Source organism: Bombus flavifrons, chromosome 12 (genome assembly GCF_040668555.2).
Source record: "Bombus flavifrons isolate JBK064 chromosome 12, iyBomFlav1_principal, whole genome shotgun sequence".
Lineage (NCBI taxonomy): Eukaryota > Metazoa > Arthropoda > Insecta > Hymenoptera > Apidae > Bombus > Bombus flavifrons.
In genome coordinates this window covers 11959223-11977713 of record NC_138453.1, presented here as the reverse complement: position 1 = coordinate 11977713, position 18491 = coordinate 11959223, and the positions used below count along the sequence as shown (strand labels likewise).

At 42.3% G+C, this 18491-nt stretch overlaps 1 protein-coding gene and 1 long non-coding RNA gene across 2 annotated transcripts in view; one reads left to right on the top strand and one right to left on the bottom strand.

Moving 5' to 3' along the window:
• Window positions 1-3318, bottom strand: part of LOC138185656 (uncharacterized) — a 58160-nt gene extending 54842 nt beyond the window's left edge. Inside the window, exon 1 of the long non-coding RNA XR_011174692.1 lies at window positions 3160-3318. This is a non-coding gene — a long non-coding RNA (uncharacterized LOC138185656). The remainder of the gene's footprint in view (window positions 1-3159) is intronic.
• Window positions 3319-3544: 226 nt separating this feature from the next.
• LOC138185637 (potassium voltage-gated channel protein Shaw) overlaps window positions 3545-18491 on the top strand; it is a 134855-nt gene continuing 119908 nt past the window's right edge. Inside the window, exon 1 of the mRNA XM_069124741.1 lies at window positions 3545-3893. Coding sequence (XP_068980842.1) covers window positions 3785-3893 — 109 coding nt within the window. The 5' untranslated portion in view covers window positions 3545-3784. The remainder of the gene's footprint in view (window positions 3894-18491) is intronic.

The window sequence follows — 18491 nt, the reverse complement described above, 5'->3', positions numbered from 1 at the left end:
GCCGGCACGGTTCTCGAGCTCTCGAAAACGGAGGCTCTCGCGTTTACGACCGGGGGACTGGGCGGGACCGATCAATGGCCAATTATATACGCGTTCGCAGAGACCCGACGATAATTTCGAAAATTGATCCCTGCGTGTTCAGCCCTTCCTCTTTCTGCCCCCTTGAGTTTCCTCGATACAGCGGGTAGCCGAACGACGACAGCGACGAGATAGGTCGCGGAGGTAGCGTGGAAGGATGATGAAGGGTGACAAATGACTTCCTGATGGTTCCAAGCGTATACTTTCGAGGAATTGTCTCGATTGAATTTAAAACGGCTTTTGGATCCTGCTCTTCTGATTAGCGGTTTTGTTGCTGGAAGCATTTCTGGAGGTGTGTGTAGGGGGAGGTGGGCGGTGGAGGGGTTAGGAGAGAGGCGAAGATGAGAACGAGGAGTTCTGCTGGAATTTTTGTTCGATGATGGATTGATACGCTTGGTTTGGTACTTTTCGTGATTGGAGACTTGAATTGGAGAAGTCAGGGGGAATAGAAATGGGCTATTTAATGATACCCATACGGCCAGTTACTAAATTTATCCCTGTGAGAGACGAAGACTGCATTTCGAAGATTTTACCTTTAGAATAACGTGGTTTGATACGAAGCTAACGCCAGAACTACCAGAATGCTATGAAATTTGTCATTTTTCATGGCCAGTGGTTTACAACGATGCATTCTTCGGAAGTCTTACAAGCTTGTTTCTCCGTTGCGTTGTATAAGCACCTATTCCTACATTTTTTTATCTTGATCCCTTTGATACAAGTTTTATGCTTTAGTCATCTAAGAGGTGCACAACAAAAAACCAACAACTTAAACGAAAACTGCTTGTCTAGAACCGTCTGAAGTCGAGTAGGAATGGGTTAATCACACTTGGGAGAATCGCCGGAATCGTATAATTACATCCTTCGAAAAGACATAAAATCAAAAACGACACGAGCAGATAAAAGGCGGAAAGCCGCGTGGGACCAACTGTGCACAATGTATCTCTTTGTGCTAGATGGAAGCTCGAACGGGATACTTTTTGGGAGATCCTTGGAACATCATCCTCGTTATACGCCGCCTTCTACGGCCTACGTGTTTATGGCCTTTGATCTAGGATAGAACGATCGACGAGCAATTATATACGTGTCCAAAGATTCCTAAAATTCGATCTTGCGACCCACTTTCTTCTTCTATGTAATGGAACATTTCGTGGCAAGAAACGAGTCTGTAAATGGTGCAACAAAACTCCAACATACGAAGACGACCATACGTTAAATTTGACAGAATGATAGATAAAATGTCTTTTGAATTATACAGTTATTTTTTAAACGAATATTATAATATTCCACAAAAAAATGGATTATTGAAACAAACCCAAGTATTGTTGTGTTTCTAAACTACTCAACAGTCGCTCGTTCATATGCAACTAAACACACCTCTCTAAAGCTTCGATTTTTCCTCGAACGACTGTGTAGACAGGCGAATAGGTTCCAGGGACGGACGAAGAGAGGCGGAGAAGAAAGTAGAAGGGTGAAGATAGGACCGGTGAGGCCTCGACTGGGCCACGCAGTTTCGAAAGTCTAGTGCCTACCATATAATTGTTACGTTATTAAATACCGCTTAAGTTGGACTGTTTCGGAGGAAATTCCAGTATAACACGGGGTCCTCTTAATTAAGGGGCACCGGTGGCCATGCCGCCCTCGTACCATGTCCAGGAAAACGAACTTTTAATAGGCGCCAGGGCACCCGCGAGAAAGGGAATCGCCGCAGATAATTATCCACGGGGATATATAGAGACTTTTTCGGTATTTATGGCGATCAAAGTCCCTGCCTCCGTTGTGATGTAACGAGCTCGTTCCCGTTGATCGACCTTCTCACAAAATGGAGGGATCACGGATGACCGATGAAGAGGTAATCGAAGGTGCGCAGTCTTCCAGTGTATCTGATTAAAATTTTGCAGAGCACATTCTTTCAGAGACACTTCATGATACATATAACATCTCTACGTCCAATGATTTTGCGTATAATAATACAAATAGTATTATTGCATACAATTCTATATCGAAATTGCTAAGTATTGCTATTTTAAAGCAGATAATATACGTAAAAAGTTATATTTTCATTATACGAAACAGTTTTTTGCAAATTTCAATAGATAAAGAATTCCAATAGAATAAAAAAAAATTAATGCATAACCTATAAGCTCGGATGTGTGAAATCTACTAGCTTTCATAATAACAATTCACAAAGTAAATGTACGAAGATGATTATCGATTACTTTGAGAAGAGAATGTAATAGCGAGAAATGCAGGGATTGTTTACGAAATAAAAGATTTGTACCGAAATTTGACGATACAATTAAAATTCTTCAACAAATTTTGGTGTGTGCGCGCGTGCTGATTTAATCGATGCCAGTATGTATTGCTAGCGCAATTTTATTCGATCAAAATTGCCATCAGCAAATACCGGGCGTGGACGTGTATTGTTTTGGTGTTTCGAACGATATTTGCATGCGATGTACGTCAATGGATATGCACCAGGTGTTCAAGGGACGACCGATCAGCGGTCTGCCTTGCTATGCAAATACACGTGCAATAATTTATTCAAATTCAAGGTTGCTGCAGATTTATTGATGTATGCACGTAATAGCTTTAACCTTCCATGTATTAATAATCGATGAAATATGTTTTGCAAATTATAATTGATAGGTGATTTCTTTTTCCACACGATTATAACTGATTCGCAATTTCTTTCTTTCCTTCTTAAAACGAATCCGATTTCAAAGACACTTATGCTTCAAAGTATCGTAACACCGATAATTCTTCATCGAGTTAGGTAAACATAACCAAACATATTTGACATATTTAATAGGTACGTTACGCAATCTTCGTAACTTCATTCACAAAATATCTCTCATTATAAACAATTGATTCATTATTATAAGATATATTAAAAGGTGCAAATATGCAAGATTTTTGTTGTATAAAGTATATACACGTATAAAGTATCAAACGACGCTTCATAATAGTTGCCAGTGATAACCTAATTCTCTCAAAAATTAGAGCAAATATCGAAATTATTCTAAGACTTGTAAGGGAACGTTTACGTCTTAAATTATACTCGAACGATAAATATTAACTCACCAGAGTCGTTTTCCAATTTCCCCAAATGTTCTCCGCTTACTTCAAACGTGCCAGCTTCCACATTTTTCACTTGATAAATATGCACTTCACTTGATAAATGCGCACTAATTAACCTGACAAATTGTGGCACTGCATACGCGCGGGATTGCGCATGCGCATTGAGTGTATCTGTTCGAACAAAATGTACGTTCGACGCGTTTACGCGGATGGGAGTGTTCGCGATTGAAATAACATCGTGAGCTGTGTAAATGGCCCGGTACACGATTATCGCGTTGGAAGGGAGACGAGAGGCGAGTGGAATCCGTCGAAAATTGAATCCTTGTAGGAGCCGCGAGGGGCGCGTCTTTAAAAACACATAAATTAGAGGCAAACGACCACGCGAGAGGGCAGCATCGACGGTAAATTATGAATCGCTGACGCTGCCGTGTGTACGCTGCTTCTATGCCTCGAATGTCCTCGTCTTTCAACTCAAACACGACGATTCCCGGACCGATCGGAGAAAGTGGCTGAAGAAACCGAATAAAATATACATTTGGCTTCCCGCGATCGACCGGCGGAAACCATCGAAAAAAATGTAAACGAATCGTTATGCTCGCGTTGAATACGATGGCGATCGATCTATCGAATGCGAGTGTGTAAATGTGTAGATGCTGCGTTCAACGGGTCTGCTTCGTTCGTTCTTTTCGATCTCTTTGACAAGAAATGGAATTTCAAAACGGAGAGTGCTAATGGAGGTAAATTTTATACATCTATTATATGTATGTACACTACTGTTCAAATGTATCCAGACACTGGTTTGCTTTTAACAAGACTTAATTTCATTGAGAGGTTATGAATGAAAAAATATTTGTGGTGAATTTATTCTTTGTTATTATTACTCTTGTATACAGTAAAACTTACAAAAGAATTCGCCTGTGGAATCAGTTTATTGCTCGAGAAGATCTCTATCGTCACGTTGTTTAATTTCCAACGTATATAAGATTTTCTTAAATTGATTAGAAAACTTCCTTCTGATTATTTCTTATAATTTTATTAACTTGTCAATAGTTCTGGATACTGATGATAGTAGAAAATGTTGAAAAAAACCTGATATACGAAGTATTTGTTGATATGCATATTTTTATTTATATTTTAGTTTAACCAAAATATGTAGATACTTATTTCGTACTTTAAATATTAATATGTGCTCATACATGTTGGCGATGTTTTTAATATCGAAATTAATCTTAATTCATAGTGAAATTTATTTTCATCAGTCATCAATTCCATCGTTCATTTACTCATTTCATCAATTTTTTTGACATTATTTGAATTTTATTTTAAGTCAACGAGAAATTTTTAAAAAAATTTACTCAGCAATGTAACTAAAGAAGAATTATGTATTTAATGAGAATGTACATATGTAACAAGAATGACAAGAAGTCACGTTAGGATCATCGCGAAAACCAGCGGTTCTCAGTATTCAAATGTGACATCGATAAAAATTGGATAGCTATTGTATTTATCTTGTCAGCTGTTTTCTGAAAACATAGGAGACAATAAATAAGTAAACAGCATAGGTTTACAGGGATTCATTGTGATCCGTAGAAGGAGACGAGTGGCAAAAGTGGGGCCTGATTTATTCGAAATTACGTTAGCCAGCGGCCATCGCGCGTTACCTAATTGAGAAACGCGATGGTCGGTGAGTTATTATCGCGGTGTAGAGCCGCAAATAGTTTTACGACTGTGAGAGAAACCATAAAACTGGGAAACAGGTCGGCAGATTCGAGGAAAACGTGGTAGACGAAACCGTGGTAGTTAGGAAAGGGTTAAGGCCCTGTTCAATTAGCGACAGGATAGCGTCAAGAAAGTTTCGATGCGGAGGGTAATTAATAAGAAACTTGTTTCCTTGCATCTGGACAGACGAAGACAGGGTAATCAGTCGTGATTTATGAAGGTAGAGCATTCTTATGGTATGGAAGGAAGATTTAATACGACGTGAAACAGAGAGTATCATTTTGTAGAGTGATGTAAAGGAGCGCGAGTTCAGTGATTGAATTTTTCGAACATTATGTACATGGAATATAGAGCAAATCGTGCTTTAGGAAATAGTAAGAAATATTTAAAGAAAAGGATTAGCGTTTAACTGGTCCAGGGTCTTCCATAACTGGTGCGTATAATCACGGGAACGAGGAATAACAATTTTTCATAAAAAGTTTCATATTCTAAAAGATTGGCATTAAATATTTTCTTAGCAAATACCTAACTTACGTTGCCTACTTATGTTTACTTATGTCTATTGCATTGGATAATGGAGAACACGCAGTGAAACAGGATATTGCACGATGCGATGAATTTGATTACTTTACATAGAAATTTAATACGAATGTCAGAATCGTGTATTTCACAGAGTAAGAAGCATTTTCAACAATTTTTAATGCAATAAAATATACCGTGTACGAATATCCTGTTTCATTGTTTGTTCTCTAATACGACTAGACAACTAAACTCGAAGGTGAGGAATCCATTCAATAAAGAGAAAAGGGAACAACGGAAGAACATTAGTGAACACTGGTCTCCCTCTTTTTCCTCCTTCTTTCACCGTGGCTTGAAACTTGCTTTTCTCGGTGTCTCCGCAAGTTAAGCGAAGAAAATAAGAAGGGAAGAGAAGACAGGGCTGGAAAGAAGGACGCAGAGAGAGGCGGAGGTCCGTTCTGTCTCTTTCCCTTGTCCCAGCTCTTGTTGGCTCTCCTTGTCGACCGCGACATAACGTGCCGTCGGCCACACGCGTCGACAAGTAGATAAACCGATTGATATACGACCTACATCCTACCTACCTTCTCTCTACCTTCGGCCGTGCGCTTACTCGCGCTCACGTGCACGTCGATTCGACGATCCCTCTTCATTGACCATTGCTTCTTACGATTAGAGTCGTCGTGGACATCGTGTAGAATTAACCCTATTATCGTGGTCGAATTTATACAATACAATCGCGCGTCGTTAGGTTAACGTAATCGTTGAAGGAATTAGAGCTACATCATTTATTCTATCTACTTTTATACAAATTTTAGAAAGCGCGAAGATATACAATTCCTTCGTGTACGTTTATTCGTTGTGAAATTTCAGAGAGGTCTATTTTTTGATTAATCGAGTAATTTTGCCCAGAATTTTATTTTCCGGCGAGATCGGCTCTTGTTCGATAATATTTTATACTTATAGCAATGTCTCGTAACTGAGGTGTTGAAAAAACTGCAAGACTGTTCGCTTTAACGGAAAGGGACGTGAATACGATGAGAAAAGTTACAAGTTGGCTTCTCTAATTCCTAATTCAGTCTACAAAATACACATGCTCTTCCATTCTCGTCAAAATCGCGTCTCAATCAAGCGGAGAGGAGGGGAGTTCCAAGCGAATCAACCGGTCTATTAATTTCCTTCAGCGGCATTTATTACCGACTCACATGCTAATGAGCAGAGTGAGTCAGAAGAGACAGCCAGCCTCTAAACTCTCGAGACGAAGCCAGTAAAACCGATCGTGCTCGCTTAGAAGATCCGCGAGGAGGAATTTCCCCGGATGCGGTTGCTCGGACAGGCCAACCGGCATTTATAGTCGTTCGAAAGCGGTTTCTCGGCAAGGATCTCGCGATACGCGGCACGAAGGCGACGATTTGTCCGAGAAATGGTAATCGGAGTCCCGCTGAGCTCGGTAACGAGATTCGAGCGGGCCCGAGGCCCTCGTTTCCCAGGGGGAGGATCGATTTAAACGTTCGCCAAGAAGGTCGAGATTCCTCGGCCCTGAGGAGTCCCGAGAGCGTTCCCGAATTTAGCGAAAGATTGCGACAGCCAGTCGTATATATCCTAGCATGCGCCAAAACGAACACAAGAGGATGCTTTAAGCTCGATGACAGTGCTGTCGACGCCTCTGAAGGAAGTACGTGGCGACAAAAGGAGTGGTTTTGGGAGTGAGGTATTACAATGGATCGTTTCGATCATTCTTTTGTGAAAGGTATCGCTTCCCGAATAAAACTGAGAGGGCAGGATTATTGGACAACGGAATGGAAATTAATTTGAAGAATTAGAATAATTAGTATTCTTGCTACTTAATCGTCGTAACATCTACTAAATTGTCGCTTTCGTAATTTCTCTCACAAGTATCTTCTTCCTCGTTCATTCATATCTCTAACGAGAAGCGCGCATATCCGAAACGAGTCGCGTTACATCATCCCCGATGAATCAACGCGGCGACCGCGGCAAGGTCCAAAGAAGCTGCGAAGCGCGTTCCTAGTGTCAATTTTACTCTGCAATTTCAGTCCATAATTCCAGACGCTTCAAGGCCGTGTGTCGGTGACAGCAGAGTTAAGAACAACGTTCGAAAAGAATACCGGAGAGGACGCGTTAAAAGACGTAGGCTTGCAACACGTTCGGAATCACGCGGCAAACGGACCGCGATGAAAAGAAAGAATAAAAAGAGTCAAGTGTACAGGGAGGAAAGAAAAGGAAGAAAAAGGAAAGAGAAAAAGAGAAACGTTGCGGGTCCGATGCCGGAGGTCGCGTCCATGTCGCGTTGCAAAAGTGTCGGTTCGCGTGCTACATCCGGCATGCAGTTCCATGCACGGTCCAACGCGTGGTCGTAAAGAAAAAAATATGGATGTGTCTCATCCCGGATTCAAATACACACCCTCGGCTCCCGGTGCCACATAAATTTAGTTCAAGCCGGTGTAAAGACAGCGATGCGCCGCATACCAAAACGTTCCTGTTCCGTGTTCTTCATGGTTAACAAAGTAGATCCCCGGGACGGACTGGCGTTTCTCCATCCTTCGTAATCTAGAAGCGTGCATCAAGGATTCGCATTTGAATCTGGAGAACATTCATGACGGACGGGAATTATATTCGGGACCTATCTTTTCGAACATGTTTCTGTTCTGGTCGGTTCTCGATCGTGTCCGTGTAGTGCAGGTTATTTTTCGGCTTTTTTTTCAAATCGTTTTGGATATCTTTAGCGGTGATGTCGAAATTTTTCTTCTTGAGCGAGATACAGGTATTATTTATTTTGTGGTTGCTGGATTGGTTGGATTTGGATTGATTGTCACGATACCTCTCGTCACTGCCCTCATCGTGCGTTTGATTTCGGTGTACACGAACTTCTACCGCAGCACTCGATCGATACATTTTCATCATCCGCTTCAAGTATCCAATTCCAGACCACGCAGTCACCAGGTGGTACCCACAGGTACCCAACGTTCGAAAGATCCGGAAGGTTTAATTGGTCATTTCCGTTGGTCGATTATCGCCATTCTCCTGCCAGAGATAATAGTAGCGGCGTGGCCACAGTTACCACGATTTTTCGAGTGTTTCATAAAAGCAGCAACAGCCTCTAAACGGCAATAACAGCGAATGAATACGGTTGTTCGGGGACAGAGAGCCGAAGAGAGGAGAGCGAGAATATAAGGCAGTTATTTACGAGACAGCGCCGCGGCGTAACGAGCGTCCACGAGGCCAACGAACGACTAAGCGGCGCGACACCGATCTGTTCTGGCCACATCGTGAAATTTCACGCAACAAACGCGTTTGCGCTTACCCCTTAACCGCCTTAAACCTTTCCCGGATCGCACTCGATGGTTGATCAAATTTTACGTCTATATTCGAGGCTTACTGCCGTTTTATGATCATTCTCAGCTGGCGATTTCGTAAATGACTCGAGATCACTTCGTTAACGAAACACGTATCTTTGTATCCGATACTCTCGTGGTGAACGTAGGTCAGTAATTGTTGCCGTTATTAACCAAGTATAGTCGACTTTTTGGTCGATTAGTGAAATAAACCTGATACGTTTGAGTCTCGAATTCGTGCAAGTTTCGTATCACTCGTTCAACGAGTAGAGACCTGATCGAAATTGATCTGTCTTTACCAACTACTAATTCGGTGATCGTAGAAGGTTTCTAAAAACCCAATAGACAAATCGACACACTGCCGAATATCTCGAAATATCATTCTGCTTCGACCGATTTCTCCGCATAAGCCAAGGTCAGCGGAGAGGGTACCGACTAAAACCCTCGTCGAGAACTATTAACAACACCGGGAGTAAGCTCGAGGTGGGATCCAGGCCCGAAAGGACTTTCGAATGTTACACCACTCTCGCTCTCGGATATTTATTATCAGGCGTCGATCGCATGAATCGCCAATCGATATGCCATTCGTGGCCGTCCAAGGAGCGGGACACCCCGCGGACGTTCTTGCGATGCTTGACACGACCTAACAAATGGCTGTTTTACATCGGCCAGAAAATGAAGCGAGCATGACGAGTTGATTTTCGGTCTCGGCGGGAGTGTACACTCCGCGAGGATGATGCCCACGGGAGGACTCTCTCCTGGCAGAGACAGAGGAACAGGACGAGGAACGGAACAAAGACGGAACTCCGAGAGGAAGAGAGAAGGGAAGATGAGTCGTGAGACAGACGTAGAAACGAGCCGGTCGATCAGATCGGCTAGGAGAAATAGAGACGAAGGGAACGAGTTAAAAAGAGAGGATTCCAGGTGAGGACCAATGACTGGAGGGAAAAAGGTCGAGCTGGAGGGGCAAGCAAGAGAGGAGACACTCCTACGGTCGAGAGGAACACGAGCCAAGAGGTGTTACTTGTCAGTCCTCGCCTCGAGGCAATGACAGCCGTAGCCAGGGAATTAGCATGGGATAATGGGACGCGGTTGGCCCGGTACCCCCACGGGGGCCAATGAGCAGCCACAAAACCGTAGCTGGAGCCGGGACGACGCTCGAAACGAGAACGATCGCGCCGAAACACTCGACTGGAAACTCAAATACCTCTGAGTCATACCTACCAAGTGTTTTTCTTCTACTATTTCTTCCCTTTTGTTTCGTGTTCCTGTCGATGACGTTGATGCGCCACGGACTTGATCCGCTAGGACGCAGCGGACCATTTCGGAGACGTTCGTTTCCCAATCCGAAGGGGTAGCGTGGCGGATTTTACGTTCGGGCAATGTATCTTCTTGGTTGTTTCTGGTACCGAGACGGTTTGGTAATAAATGGGCTTCCTCGATGAAAAAAGTTCTGAAAATATAGTTTGCTAGAAGAACGACACAAGTACCGAAGAATGAGGATTCCAAAACGAGAAAATTCACACTTTAGAAACTCTTCGGTCTCTGTTTTTCCACGTCGAACAATCGAGAAAATCTTCGACTTTCAGGAACAATTTCTACAGCTCGAACTCTCAACGTTTCCACGAAATTTCTAAAATTCGGTCCCCCGATAAATTCCACCTCTTATCGGTATCGTGTCACCGAAGTGGTCGAGCGCGATGAACGACGCGTGTCCACCTCTTTCGAGCTAATCTCTCGATATGATAATTGAATTACCTCCCGTGCAGCATCGAATAACGAGAAAAGAGGGGAAGATCGAGTGGAAGCAGAGCCACGGATCGAGCGACAGGCAGCGTGTGACGAACCTCCACGCCCCTTCGTGACACCTCCACGTCGACCGGCTGTCACCGATCTTTTTCTCCGCTCAGAGACGCGGATGATCCCTTTGCGACACTCCCACATTCCCCGATGACGAGGCTAGATCACGTCCCTCGATAACGCTGCATCTGGGCCGCCTCGCCGCTGAATCGTTTGCGTTCTTCGAACCACAAGATGCCTCGTTGAAGACACCTCGTGCCAGGGGTGGAGATCGATTAATCCCTAGAAACTGTGACTCGTAAATCGATTTGGTATTTTTGGTGATCTTTCGCATTTTTGACAGACGCTTTCTATGATCGAAGACTATACGAGAACTGCACGACGTAAGCCAAAATTTTCGTTCTTTACAGGAGTAGTCTTAAATTCCAATAGTTCCATTTTTAACTACGTTTAACATCTCGCAAAACTTTGTTGCTATTTTATCAATTGGAAAGTTTTATTTTACATAGTTTTAGGCTATTAGTTAGTTGTTCGTTCGGGCTATTACGAAGCTTTGCGCACGCTATTTAAAAATAAAGTCTATCAAACCAGAATTCTGAAATGTACGTAGTAAACGATTTCGCGCAGACGTCTATGTGAAGGAATTTTGAAAAAATATCAATGCATGCAAAAGCTTTTAGAATGTGAATAAATTAGCCAATATCGCGGATACGTTCGCTCCGACATTCGAGAGCGCAACGATCACTCTTGAAGAGACCAGGTTCGATTCGCTTCAAACATTCCCAAGTTATCAGCGTGGGCGGGTTGACAGAGAGAAAGGACGAGAAGGTGAAAGATAGAGAATAGGCTGCGAAAGGACTCGTGTAATATGTTTACGGAGAAACGTGAGTCGAGAAATCTGCTGGCCCGGTTTGGCTCGCGTTTCCGCGGCTATAATTTGCATAAAACATCACGGTCATTCACTGCTTGGTAGCAACAACCATATCTAGACGGAGATTACAACTGCGTCCCGATTGATTTCGTAAATGTAATTAACGGCTATAGCCGACAGGCTGAAGCTACTTTACCTTCTGGCGATTAAATTCTTAAGAAGCAACGGGTGTCGAGGCGATTGCTGGGTTTTCTAACTAATAGGTATCAGGAAAGGTTTACAAGGTACAATAAAATTGCACTGAAAGGTAACGTATGAAAGGTCCCATTCGAATATCTTGCATTTTTCAGCTAGATTATATCGATAAATTATTTAAATTGTCTGCAATATGGTTAATACTTTATCCTTCTTTATTTTGCATATCTCTGATTCGAAATAATGTCGCGAGATTTCCGATTATTATTTTCCTCGGTGCGTGAGAGAATAAGGCGTTGTGTCTTTAAATTAATATTCCTCGAAATATTGCAATAAATATTGTTACACGCGGCACATACCTATAATTATCGAACGTTCAATGACAAGAATTAAATGATTGCCACTCCTCGATCTGCCGATATAAAATACCTGCGATTGCGCAATCGGCATATCCTCGTATATCGGTATATCGTTGCATATATTTGTAAGTAGTAATTACCAGCGAAAATAAAATTCACAAAAATCTCGTTAATAGTATAAAGTCTCATACTGGTCACTGTTCACCCAGTTTGCGGTATGACATAAAAAACGGTCCGCTTTAAAAGGGTTAACACTCTCGCTGAGGCGCGATACAGTCGATAGCAAAGTTCCACTCCGAACGAAACAGTCCGTAAAGCAACCACAACGTGAAACCAAGGCAACGAGCTGCGTCAACGGCAAACGCGAAGCCCAATCGTTCCATAATTGTAGCCGTTCAAACCGTAGGCATCGTTCGAGCATCTCGCGTGTCTCGTCACCGGATTCCGGTGCAATTTTCCGCGGGACGACGCGTAAATCACCCTCGGCCGGGCCTCGCGCATTAAATGGACGCTGCACCTCCCAGAATTTCAATTACGAGCTCGCAACTATAAAGTCATTGCTGAATTATTGCCAACGAAGCGGAGTCGTAAGAAGGTTCCGATCCAGCACGTAGAATTAATTTCTCTAAAAGCGGCAATAATTCCTCGGTGAACCGTAGGTCGTACCGATCGGACAAGCGTTGCTTTCACGGTAGGAGAGGGACGTTAAACGTCAACGTCAATGTTCCGCGGGCGTAAATAATCGTTATTGTTAAAGCTCGGACCGGCAGCCAGCGTCTTTGCTCCTCTTTCTTCCTCCCTTTCTAGCCTCTTCTCCTCATTCTGCGTCTTTCAACTCTCGATGTCTCTTCCCTCTCTTCGTTCGTCCCTTCGTTCCTCGTCTCGCATTCTCTACGTTCGTCCTTTGGCTTTGTCTCCTTCTTTTCTTCCCTGGCCTCCGTCCGCGGACACAATGTCCGTTCCTCTTCGTAGCTCTTTCACTCTCTCGTCGACCCGTGCGAGTTGTGACTGGTGAGTCACAACGAGGGCCCGCTCGCGTCGGCGGAGGTGGCTCTTGTCTCGTAATTTATAGATCGTGGCGAATCGTCGAAGGAAGACGGCGGAAGAGCCGCTGGACTCCTCGCGAGACAGTCTTCTCGATGCTCACCTCGTATATGTGTTTCCCGTCCGTTTCGTTCCATTCCGAGGTGACGATGCTTAACGGCGGCGCGTGAGGTTTATGAATTGAGAAGTTGAAACGAGAAGCGATGCGAGTGGCAGAATGCAGGCGATTAGACGTGGTTATCGACGAGCTTGTAATTTTTACGAAAGATCTTCTTCCTTAGGGAAAAAGAAGTAAGTGGAACGCAATTACGTATGCGTGCCGCAATACCATACTATGTAATTTTAACTGCATCATAGAGTAACGTTTACAACGTAACATAGGTACGGATACAGTGATTATCGTGTGTGTTTGAAACAGTATCACGAAACGATGTACCAACAACGCGAAGGTGGAGAAAACCTGGAACGTAGAATCGTACAGATCTCAAATACTGTTCGTTCTTGGCAGCTGGATAAATTGATAGCTCACAATTATTAATTATAGTCAATTTTTTAATCCGTTTAATTCCTTTTTACTCTCTATACCGATTCGGTTTAATTTATTACCGAGTTATGCTGTTTGAATAATATAGATTTTTCACGCGTGCACTTTACTGTGTAGTTAAAAGATTTTGCAAATTCTCTGTGCCGTTTGCTTCGTTCTGTTCACCGCGTTTGATTGATAGCAGGAAATTACATATCGAGATAATAATTAAATTAACATTAGAGTGCATTCATACTTGAATTCTATCAAGATCTGTACCCTCTGTATCATTAAACGATTTTTAACTCCAACTCTTTTTCTTCGCTTCGTGATTTCATTATTCCGAACGAGAGAGAACGAATTTTTCATAGAAATTTTATAACGCGGTTCAAACTTTTTTCATTTCGATCCCTTTGGCACAAATTTTACGCTTTAGTCGACGATAAACGTTTCATCCACTCGTTTCTATCAAGAACGCTTCTACGTATCACCGTAAGAGCTGACGAGTCTCGCGCTTTCCAGTCGGATCGTCTATCTTCCCAACAGCTCCCTACGCCTGTCTCCCTTAATTAGCACGATGCTCGTATCAGCCTGAAAAAAATCTTGCGATATCGCCGGTTTTCTATGATCGACCTCTGCGGTAAACCTAACCCAGGCGCCACGAGCCGGGGAATCATCTCCAGAAGTCGATGGGAACCGTGGTGGCTCGGTCTTCACATATTGTGCCAACAATTAGGTGAAAGGCGCTCCCACAGATCCTAGAAGCGGCGACTCGCGGTGCACCGAGGGAGAAAGAGAGGCCAGAGATCGAGAAAGAGACTTGCAGAAGGGGGGCAGGCGGGGGGGACTGGATCGTTTAATATACTTACCGAGCGACCAACCGACCTACCTACCTACCAACCTACCGGCTGGCGATGTAGTCAGTTACTACGTCGTGTACCGAGAGCAAGCCTGACAGAGACGGAGACGCGGTCGAGCAAAACATACCTCGTGTTCGCCCAAGGGGGACTAATCTAGCTGGTAGTTTGACGTGGCGATGATGCGGTAGTAACCTTTAGGTTACTTCTCCTTCTGCTACTCTTCGACCTGATATCCGCACCCACGGCTCTTCCATTCCTTCCTTTCTCATTCATCGACCTGGATCTTCTTCGTTTATGGATTTCTAGGTTTATTGGGTGGTTGGGTGGATTCGACAAGAGGAAGGATAGTTGATTCGAGAGAAATTTGCCCGTGGTTGTAATAAGAAAGGAAATAATAAGATTTGATTACGCTTAAGAGGATTTGTTAAATTTGGTCTTGGGAGGATAACGCAGCTGCCTCATAGGACATTTTTTAATAATAAATATAAAAAAGAATTTGATATTTCCATAATGCTGACGTACACGTACCTATATTAGAATTCTTGTCAACAGCAAGACGTCATAATCGTAAATTAATTAACAAGGTTTAATTAAATATCGCATACTTGCCATTTTTACGCGTATGTTTATTCGTGACTTACAGGTTAATTCAACCATTAATTTTGTCTGGTAAAATAGGACTACCGTGTTTCTTCTTAATGGCCTGTTCTCACGCAGATTAGGATTATGGGTACATGCAGTGGATGCTGTTAGTAGGAGGGAATTTTTCGCATTCTTTCAGCACAAGCCATCAAAACTTCGCTTTCACTTTCGCCCACTGGTGTTTACTTTCCAAAATAATAGTTCGTGTCGACTAGTCACATAAATCTGGATTTATTCCTATCTCTTAAATTGCTTTAAAAAGTTATCTGCGTGCAATGTACGTACACAGAATCGTTACATAGGAAAACTTGTACGTAAGCAGAAACAAAATATTTTACTACAAGTCGTTTTCATTTCGAGCGAATGCCGTGCAGTATAATATCGAGGGACGCGATATCTTCATTGAAAGTTCGTGACAAGGCTATTATCTGAGTGACAATTGCCATTGCAACAGTGGACGAAACGTTGCCTAAATTAATTAACTATGCAACCGTAACCTTTACACGTTTCTTCCTGCATGTTGGCGTCCAAAGCGATATCTACAGCATCCATATCCAGCTAGTTCTGTTTTCAGTTACCTTTCGACCGTTCGGATCGTTTCTTGATTTGCAGGTTGATTTAGCTATTAACTCCACTTAACGAGGCGCAGCTACCAGACTCATTATTAATAGTACGTTCTCACGCGAATTAACTTCGTAGACTTCTAACGAGAAATACTGATATTATGGTCTTTCTAATTGACAAGGAACGCTTTCCGCGATTGCTTAACAGATGCAGAACACCTGCACGAGGAAAAAGAGATATTTTACTGTTGCGTTCACGCTGTCAGGCTCGATTTCTATTGTAATCGGTTCATGCAAATGAAGGATTTAATTAAATAACTTTCACAGCCGCAAACAGATACTATGGTACACAGCTTGTCCGTGATAATGTTGATTGGTTCTCGGATGCAATAGGTTAAGAAATGTAATATCTAGTTAATTAAGCGTTTGCTTTTTCTGATATTATAGTCGAGGATATAAAGATTTCACTTTTATTTTAAACAGTTGGCGTAAGTAAATCCTATTATTTAGGTTATCCTGATTAATTAGATTCAATTTTCTATCGCCGTAACTAGCCATTTGTTGAGAACAAGAATCAGCGAGCAGAATACATGCGACCGGTAAATAAATAATATTTCATTAATTTCCCCTTAACTCGTTACCTTTCCCATGCTCCTTTAATCACGGATCAGTTTTTTACACATGGTAGTTGTGGCGATTAATTTCATAGATCGAATAATTAATTCGTTCGTCAAGGTAGAGCTACCAGTTTCTGTATTTGTGTATACAATCACCTGTTTCGTTATTAATAGGTGGCTCAGGCGGGAATTAATCACAAACGCAAACGTTGCTGCAAGAGTTGCGGTCATTTTTACAATTCCACGCGGCGTGGATGGAAAATATTGCCGCTGCTTTCGTAAAAGGGGCTCTGTAATTAGTCATGAAAGCAATTTCGCGAAACGTACGTTTACTTAGATAATTAACAATTATAAATAATACCGTTCTGATGTCAGTAGCGAATTATTACACTTGTAATTTTCTTCTCGTTATTTATCGTAAGGTATCGAGGTAAAAGAAAACGTAAAAACTTGTAAAGTGTTTTACGATCGAACGAATCGAGTTCTAGCATTGAACGAGAAACGGAGGAAAGTCAAACAAAGTTATGTTTAAAACAATTATATCTAATATGAAAGAGAATCAGTTGATCGCTCGATTTTAATATACAACATAACATTAATATACAATATACAACATAACGTATCGTACTTTTACCCATACGCGTATGAATCCTTCGCTAAGTGACTCTGTCATAAATGGCTTTTATTCAAGAATATTAATTACCCTTCATCGTAATCGATATTATAGAAATCAACCATCGATCAAACAGCTGTATCGAGACGACAACTATTACTTTCCATAATTATATTTCATTCCATTCGTATATACACAAGCGGTTACGTTCGTGTACAACGTTCCGCGATTATATTACATATCGTTTCACGTATAAGGCTAATTTAATCGCGATTAATAAAATTTCAAAGGAAAGTATTCCTGCTGTTGATCACAATAAGGCAGTTTGAATCCGTATAACCATAATTGTAATTGATAATTGATCGCGTGTCATACGTTGCACTATTATCATTGCGATCATTAATAATACGGTTCACATCAATTGTGATTATTAATAACACAGCCGTGGTGTAACGGGCAATGTAACTGGCGTTCAACTATGGGGTATTAATCTCCCTGTTAGTTTGACGTGACGATGATGCGGTAGTAACCTTTAAGTACTCTGCCTTCTGGCACTATTTAAGACGGTATCCACACCCACGGTTGCCTCTCTCTTTCTTCTCCCTTTCTATAATCCTATTTGGATTTTTTTTCCTTAGCCCTCGGTTCGTTCGTTCGTTCGTTCGTTCGTTCGTTCTCCCCTGAATACCGTCACGTTTCAAAAGTTATGTCTTTCTAGAAGTTGAAAATCCGAGTTCGTTGCACCGTCGACTATGGCATCCGAGCTATCGTTCAATTTGATGGCACATGAAACGCGCACCGGACGAACGATTCTACGCGGAAGACGGTTGTTGGCGTTGTCGTTTATTTCGATTTTCGTCGATTAATATACGCGCTACGTGTTAGCGAGAGCTTACGCGTTGTTACAGATACTCGGAAAAAGGTTCGGTGTAGGTGTTACTAATCGCCGTTTTTGATTAGCCCATTTGGTGAACGTTTAATTTTATTTAATTTCATGAAAAATATATGCCGTCCATATCGAAATATTCGCTAACGGATCCACAAGGAAACGCGTTAATTAATACATTTATAACGCGTAATACAAATCTCCGACAGAATAAGTCACGATATCCATTTTCTTACCTCTCAGTAATCTATGCAATTCCCACAATCCTGTTTTATCCGCGATAATCTATACTCCTGGCTTAATAAAGTAATTAACGAAGTACATCGCGTATTCGTTGGATACGAGGCAATTATATCGAGCGGCATTGATCGTGTCGGACGATTTTCAAATCGATAGGATCTTGGACACGTAATATGATTAGCCGCAACCCTCGCGTGCGGTCAAGACAAACAGAAACAACGGTGCTGCTTTTCTTTCCGTCCTTCTTCCCTCTCACCGTTTCTTTGACGCGACGATGGTACTGTAGTAATAACCTTTAGAGCAGTTAAGCGTTCACCTTTTGCTACTACAAAACGACGCTCGCTTTCTCACGTAACTCGTCTCTCTCTCTCTTTTCCTCTCTCTCTCTTTTCCTCTCTTAGCTGATTCCCTTGCAATATTGATGCCCTGCTGTCTTGACGTTTATATTTAATAACCAAGCGTTACACGGGTAGCCCCGATTGCGTGAAACTACGACCTACCGTATTCCATTAATACCTGCTGTTCCGAGTCGGC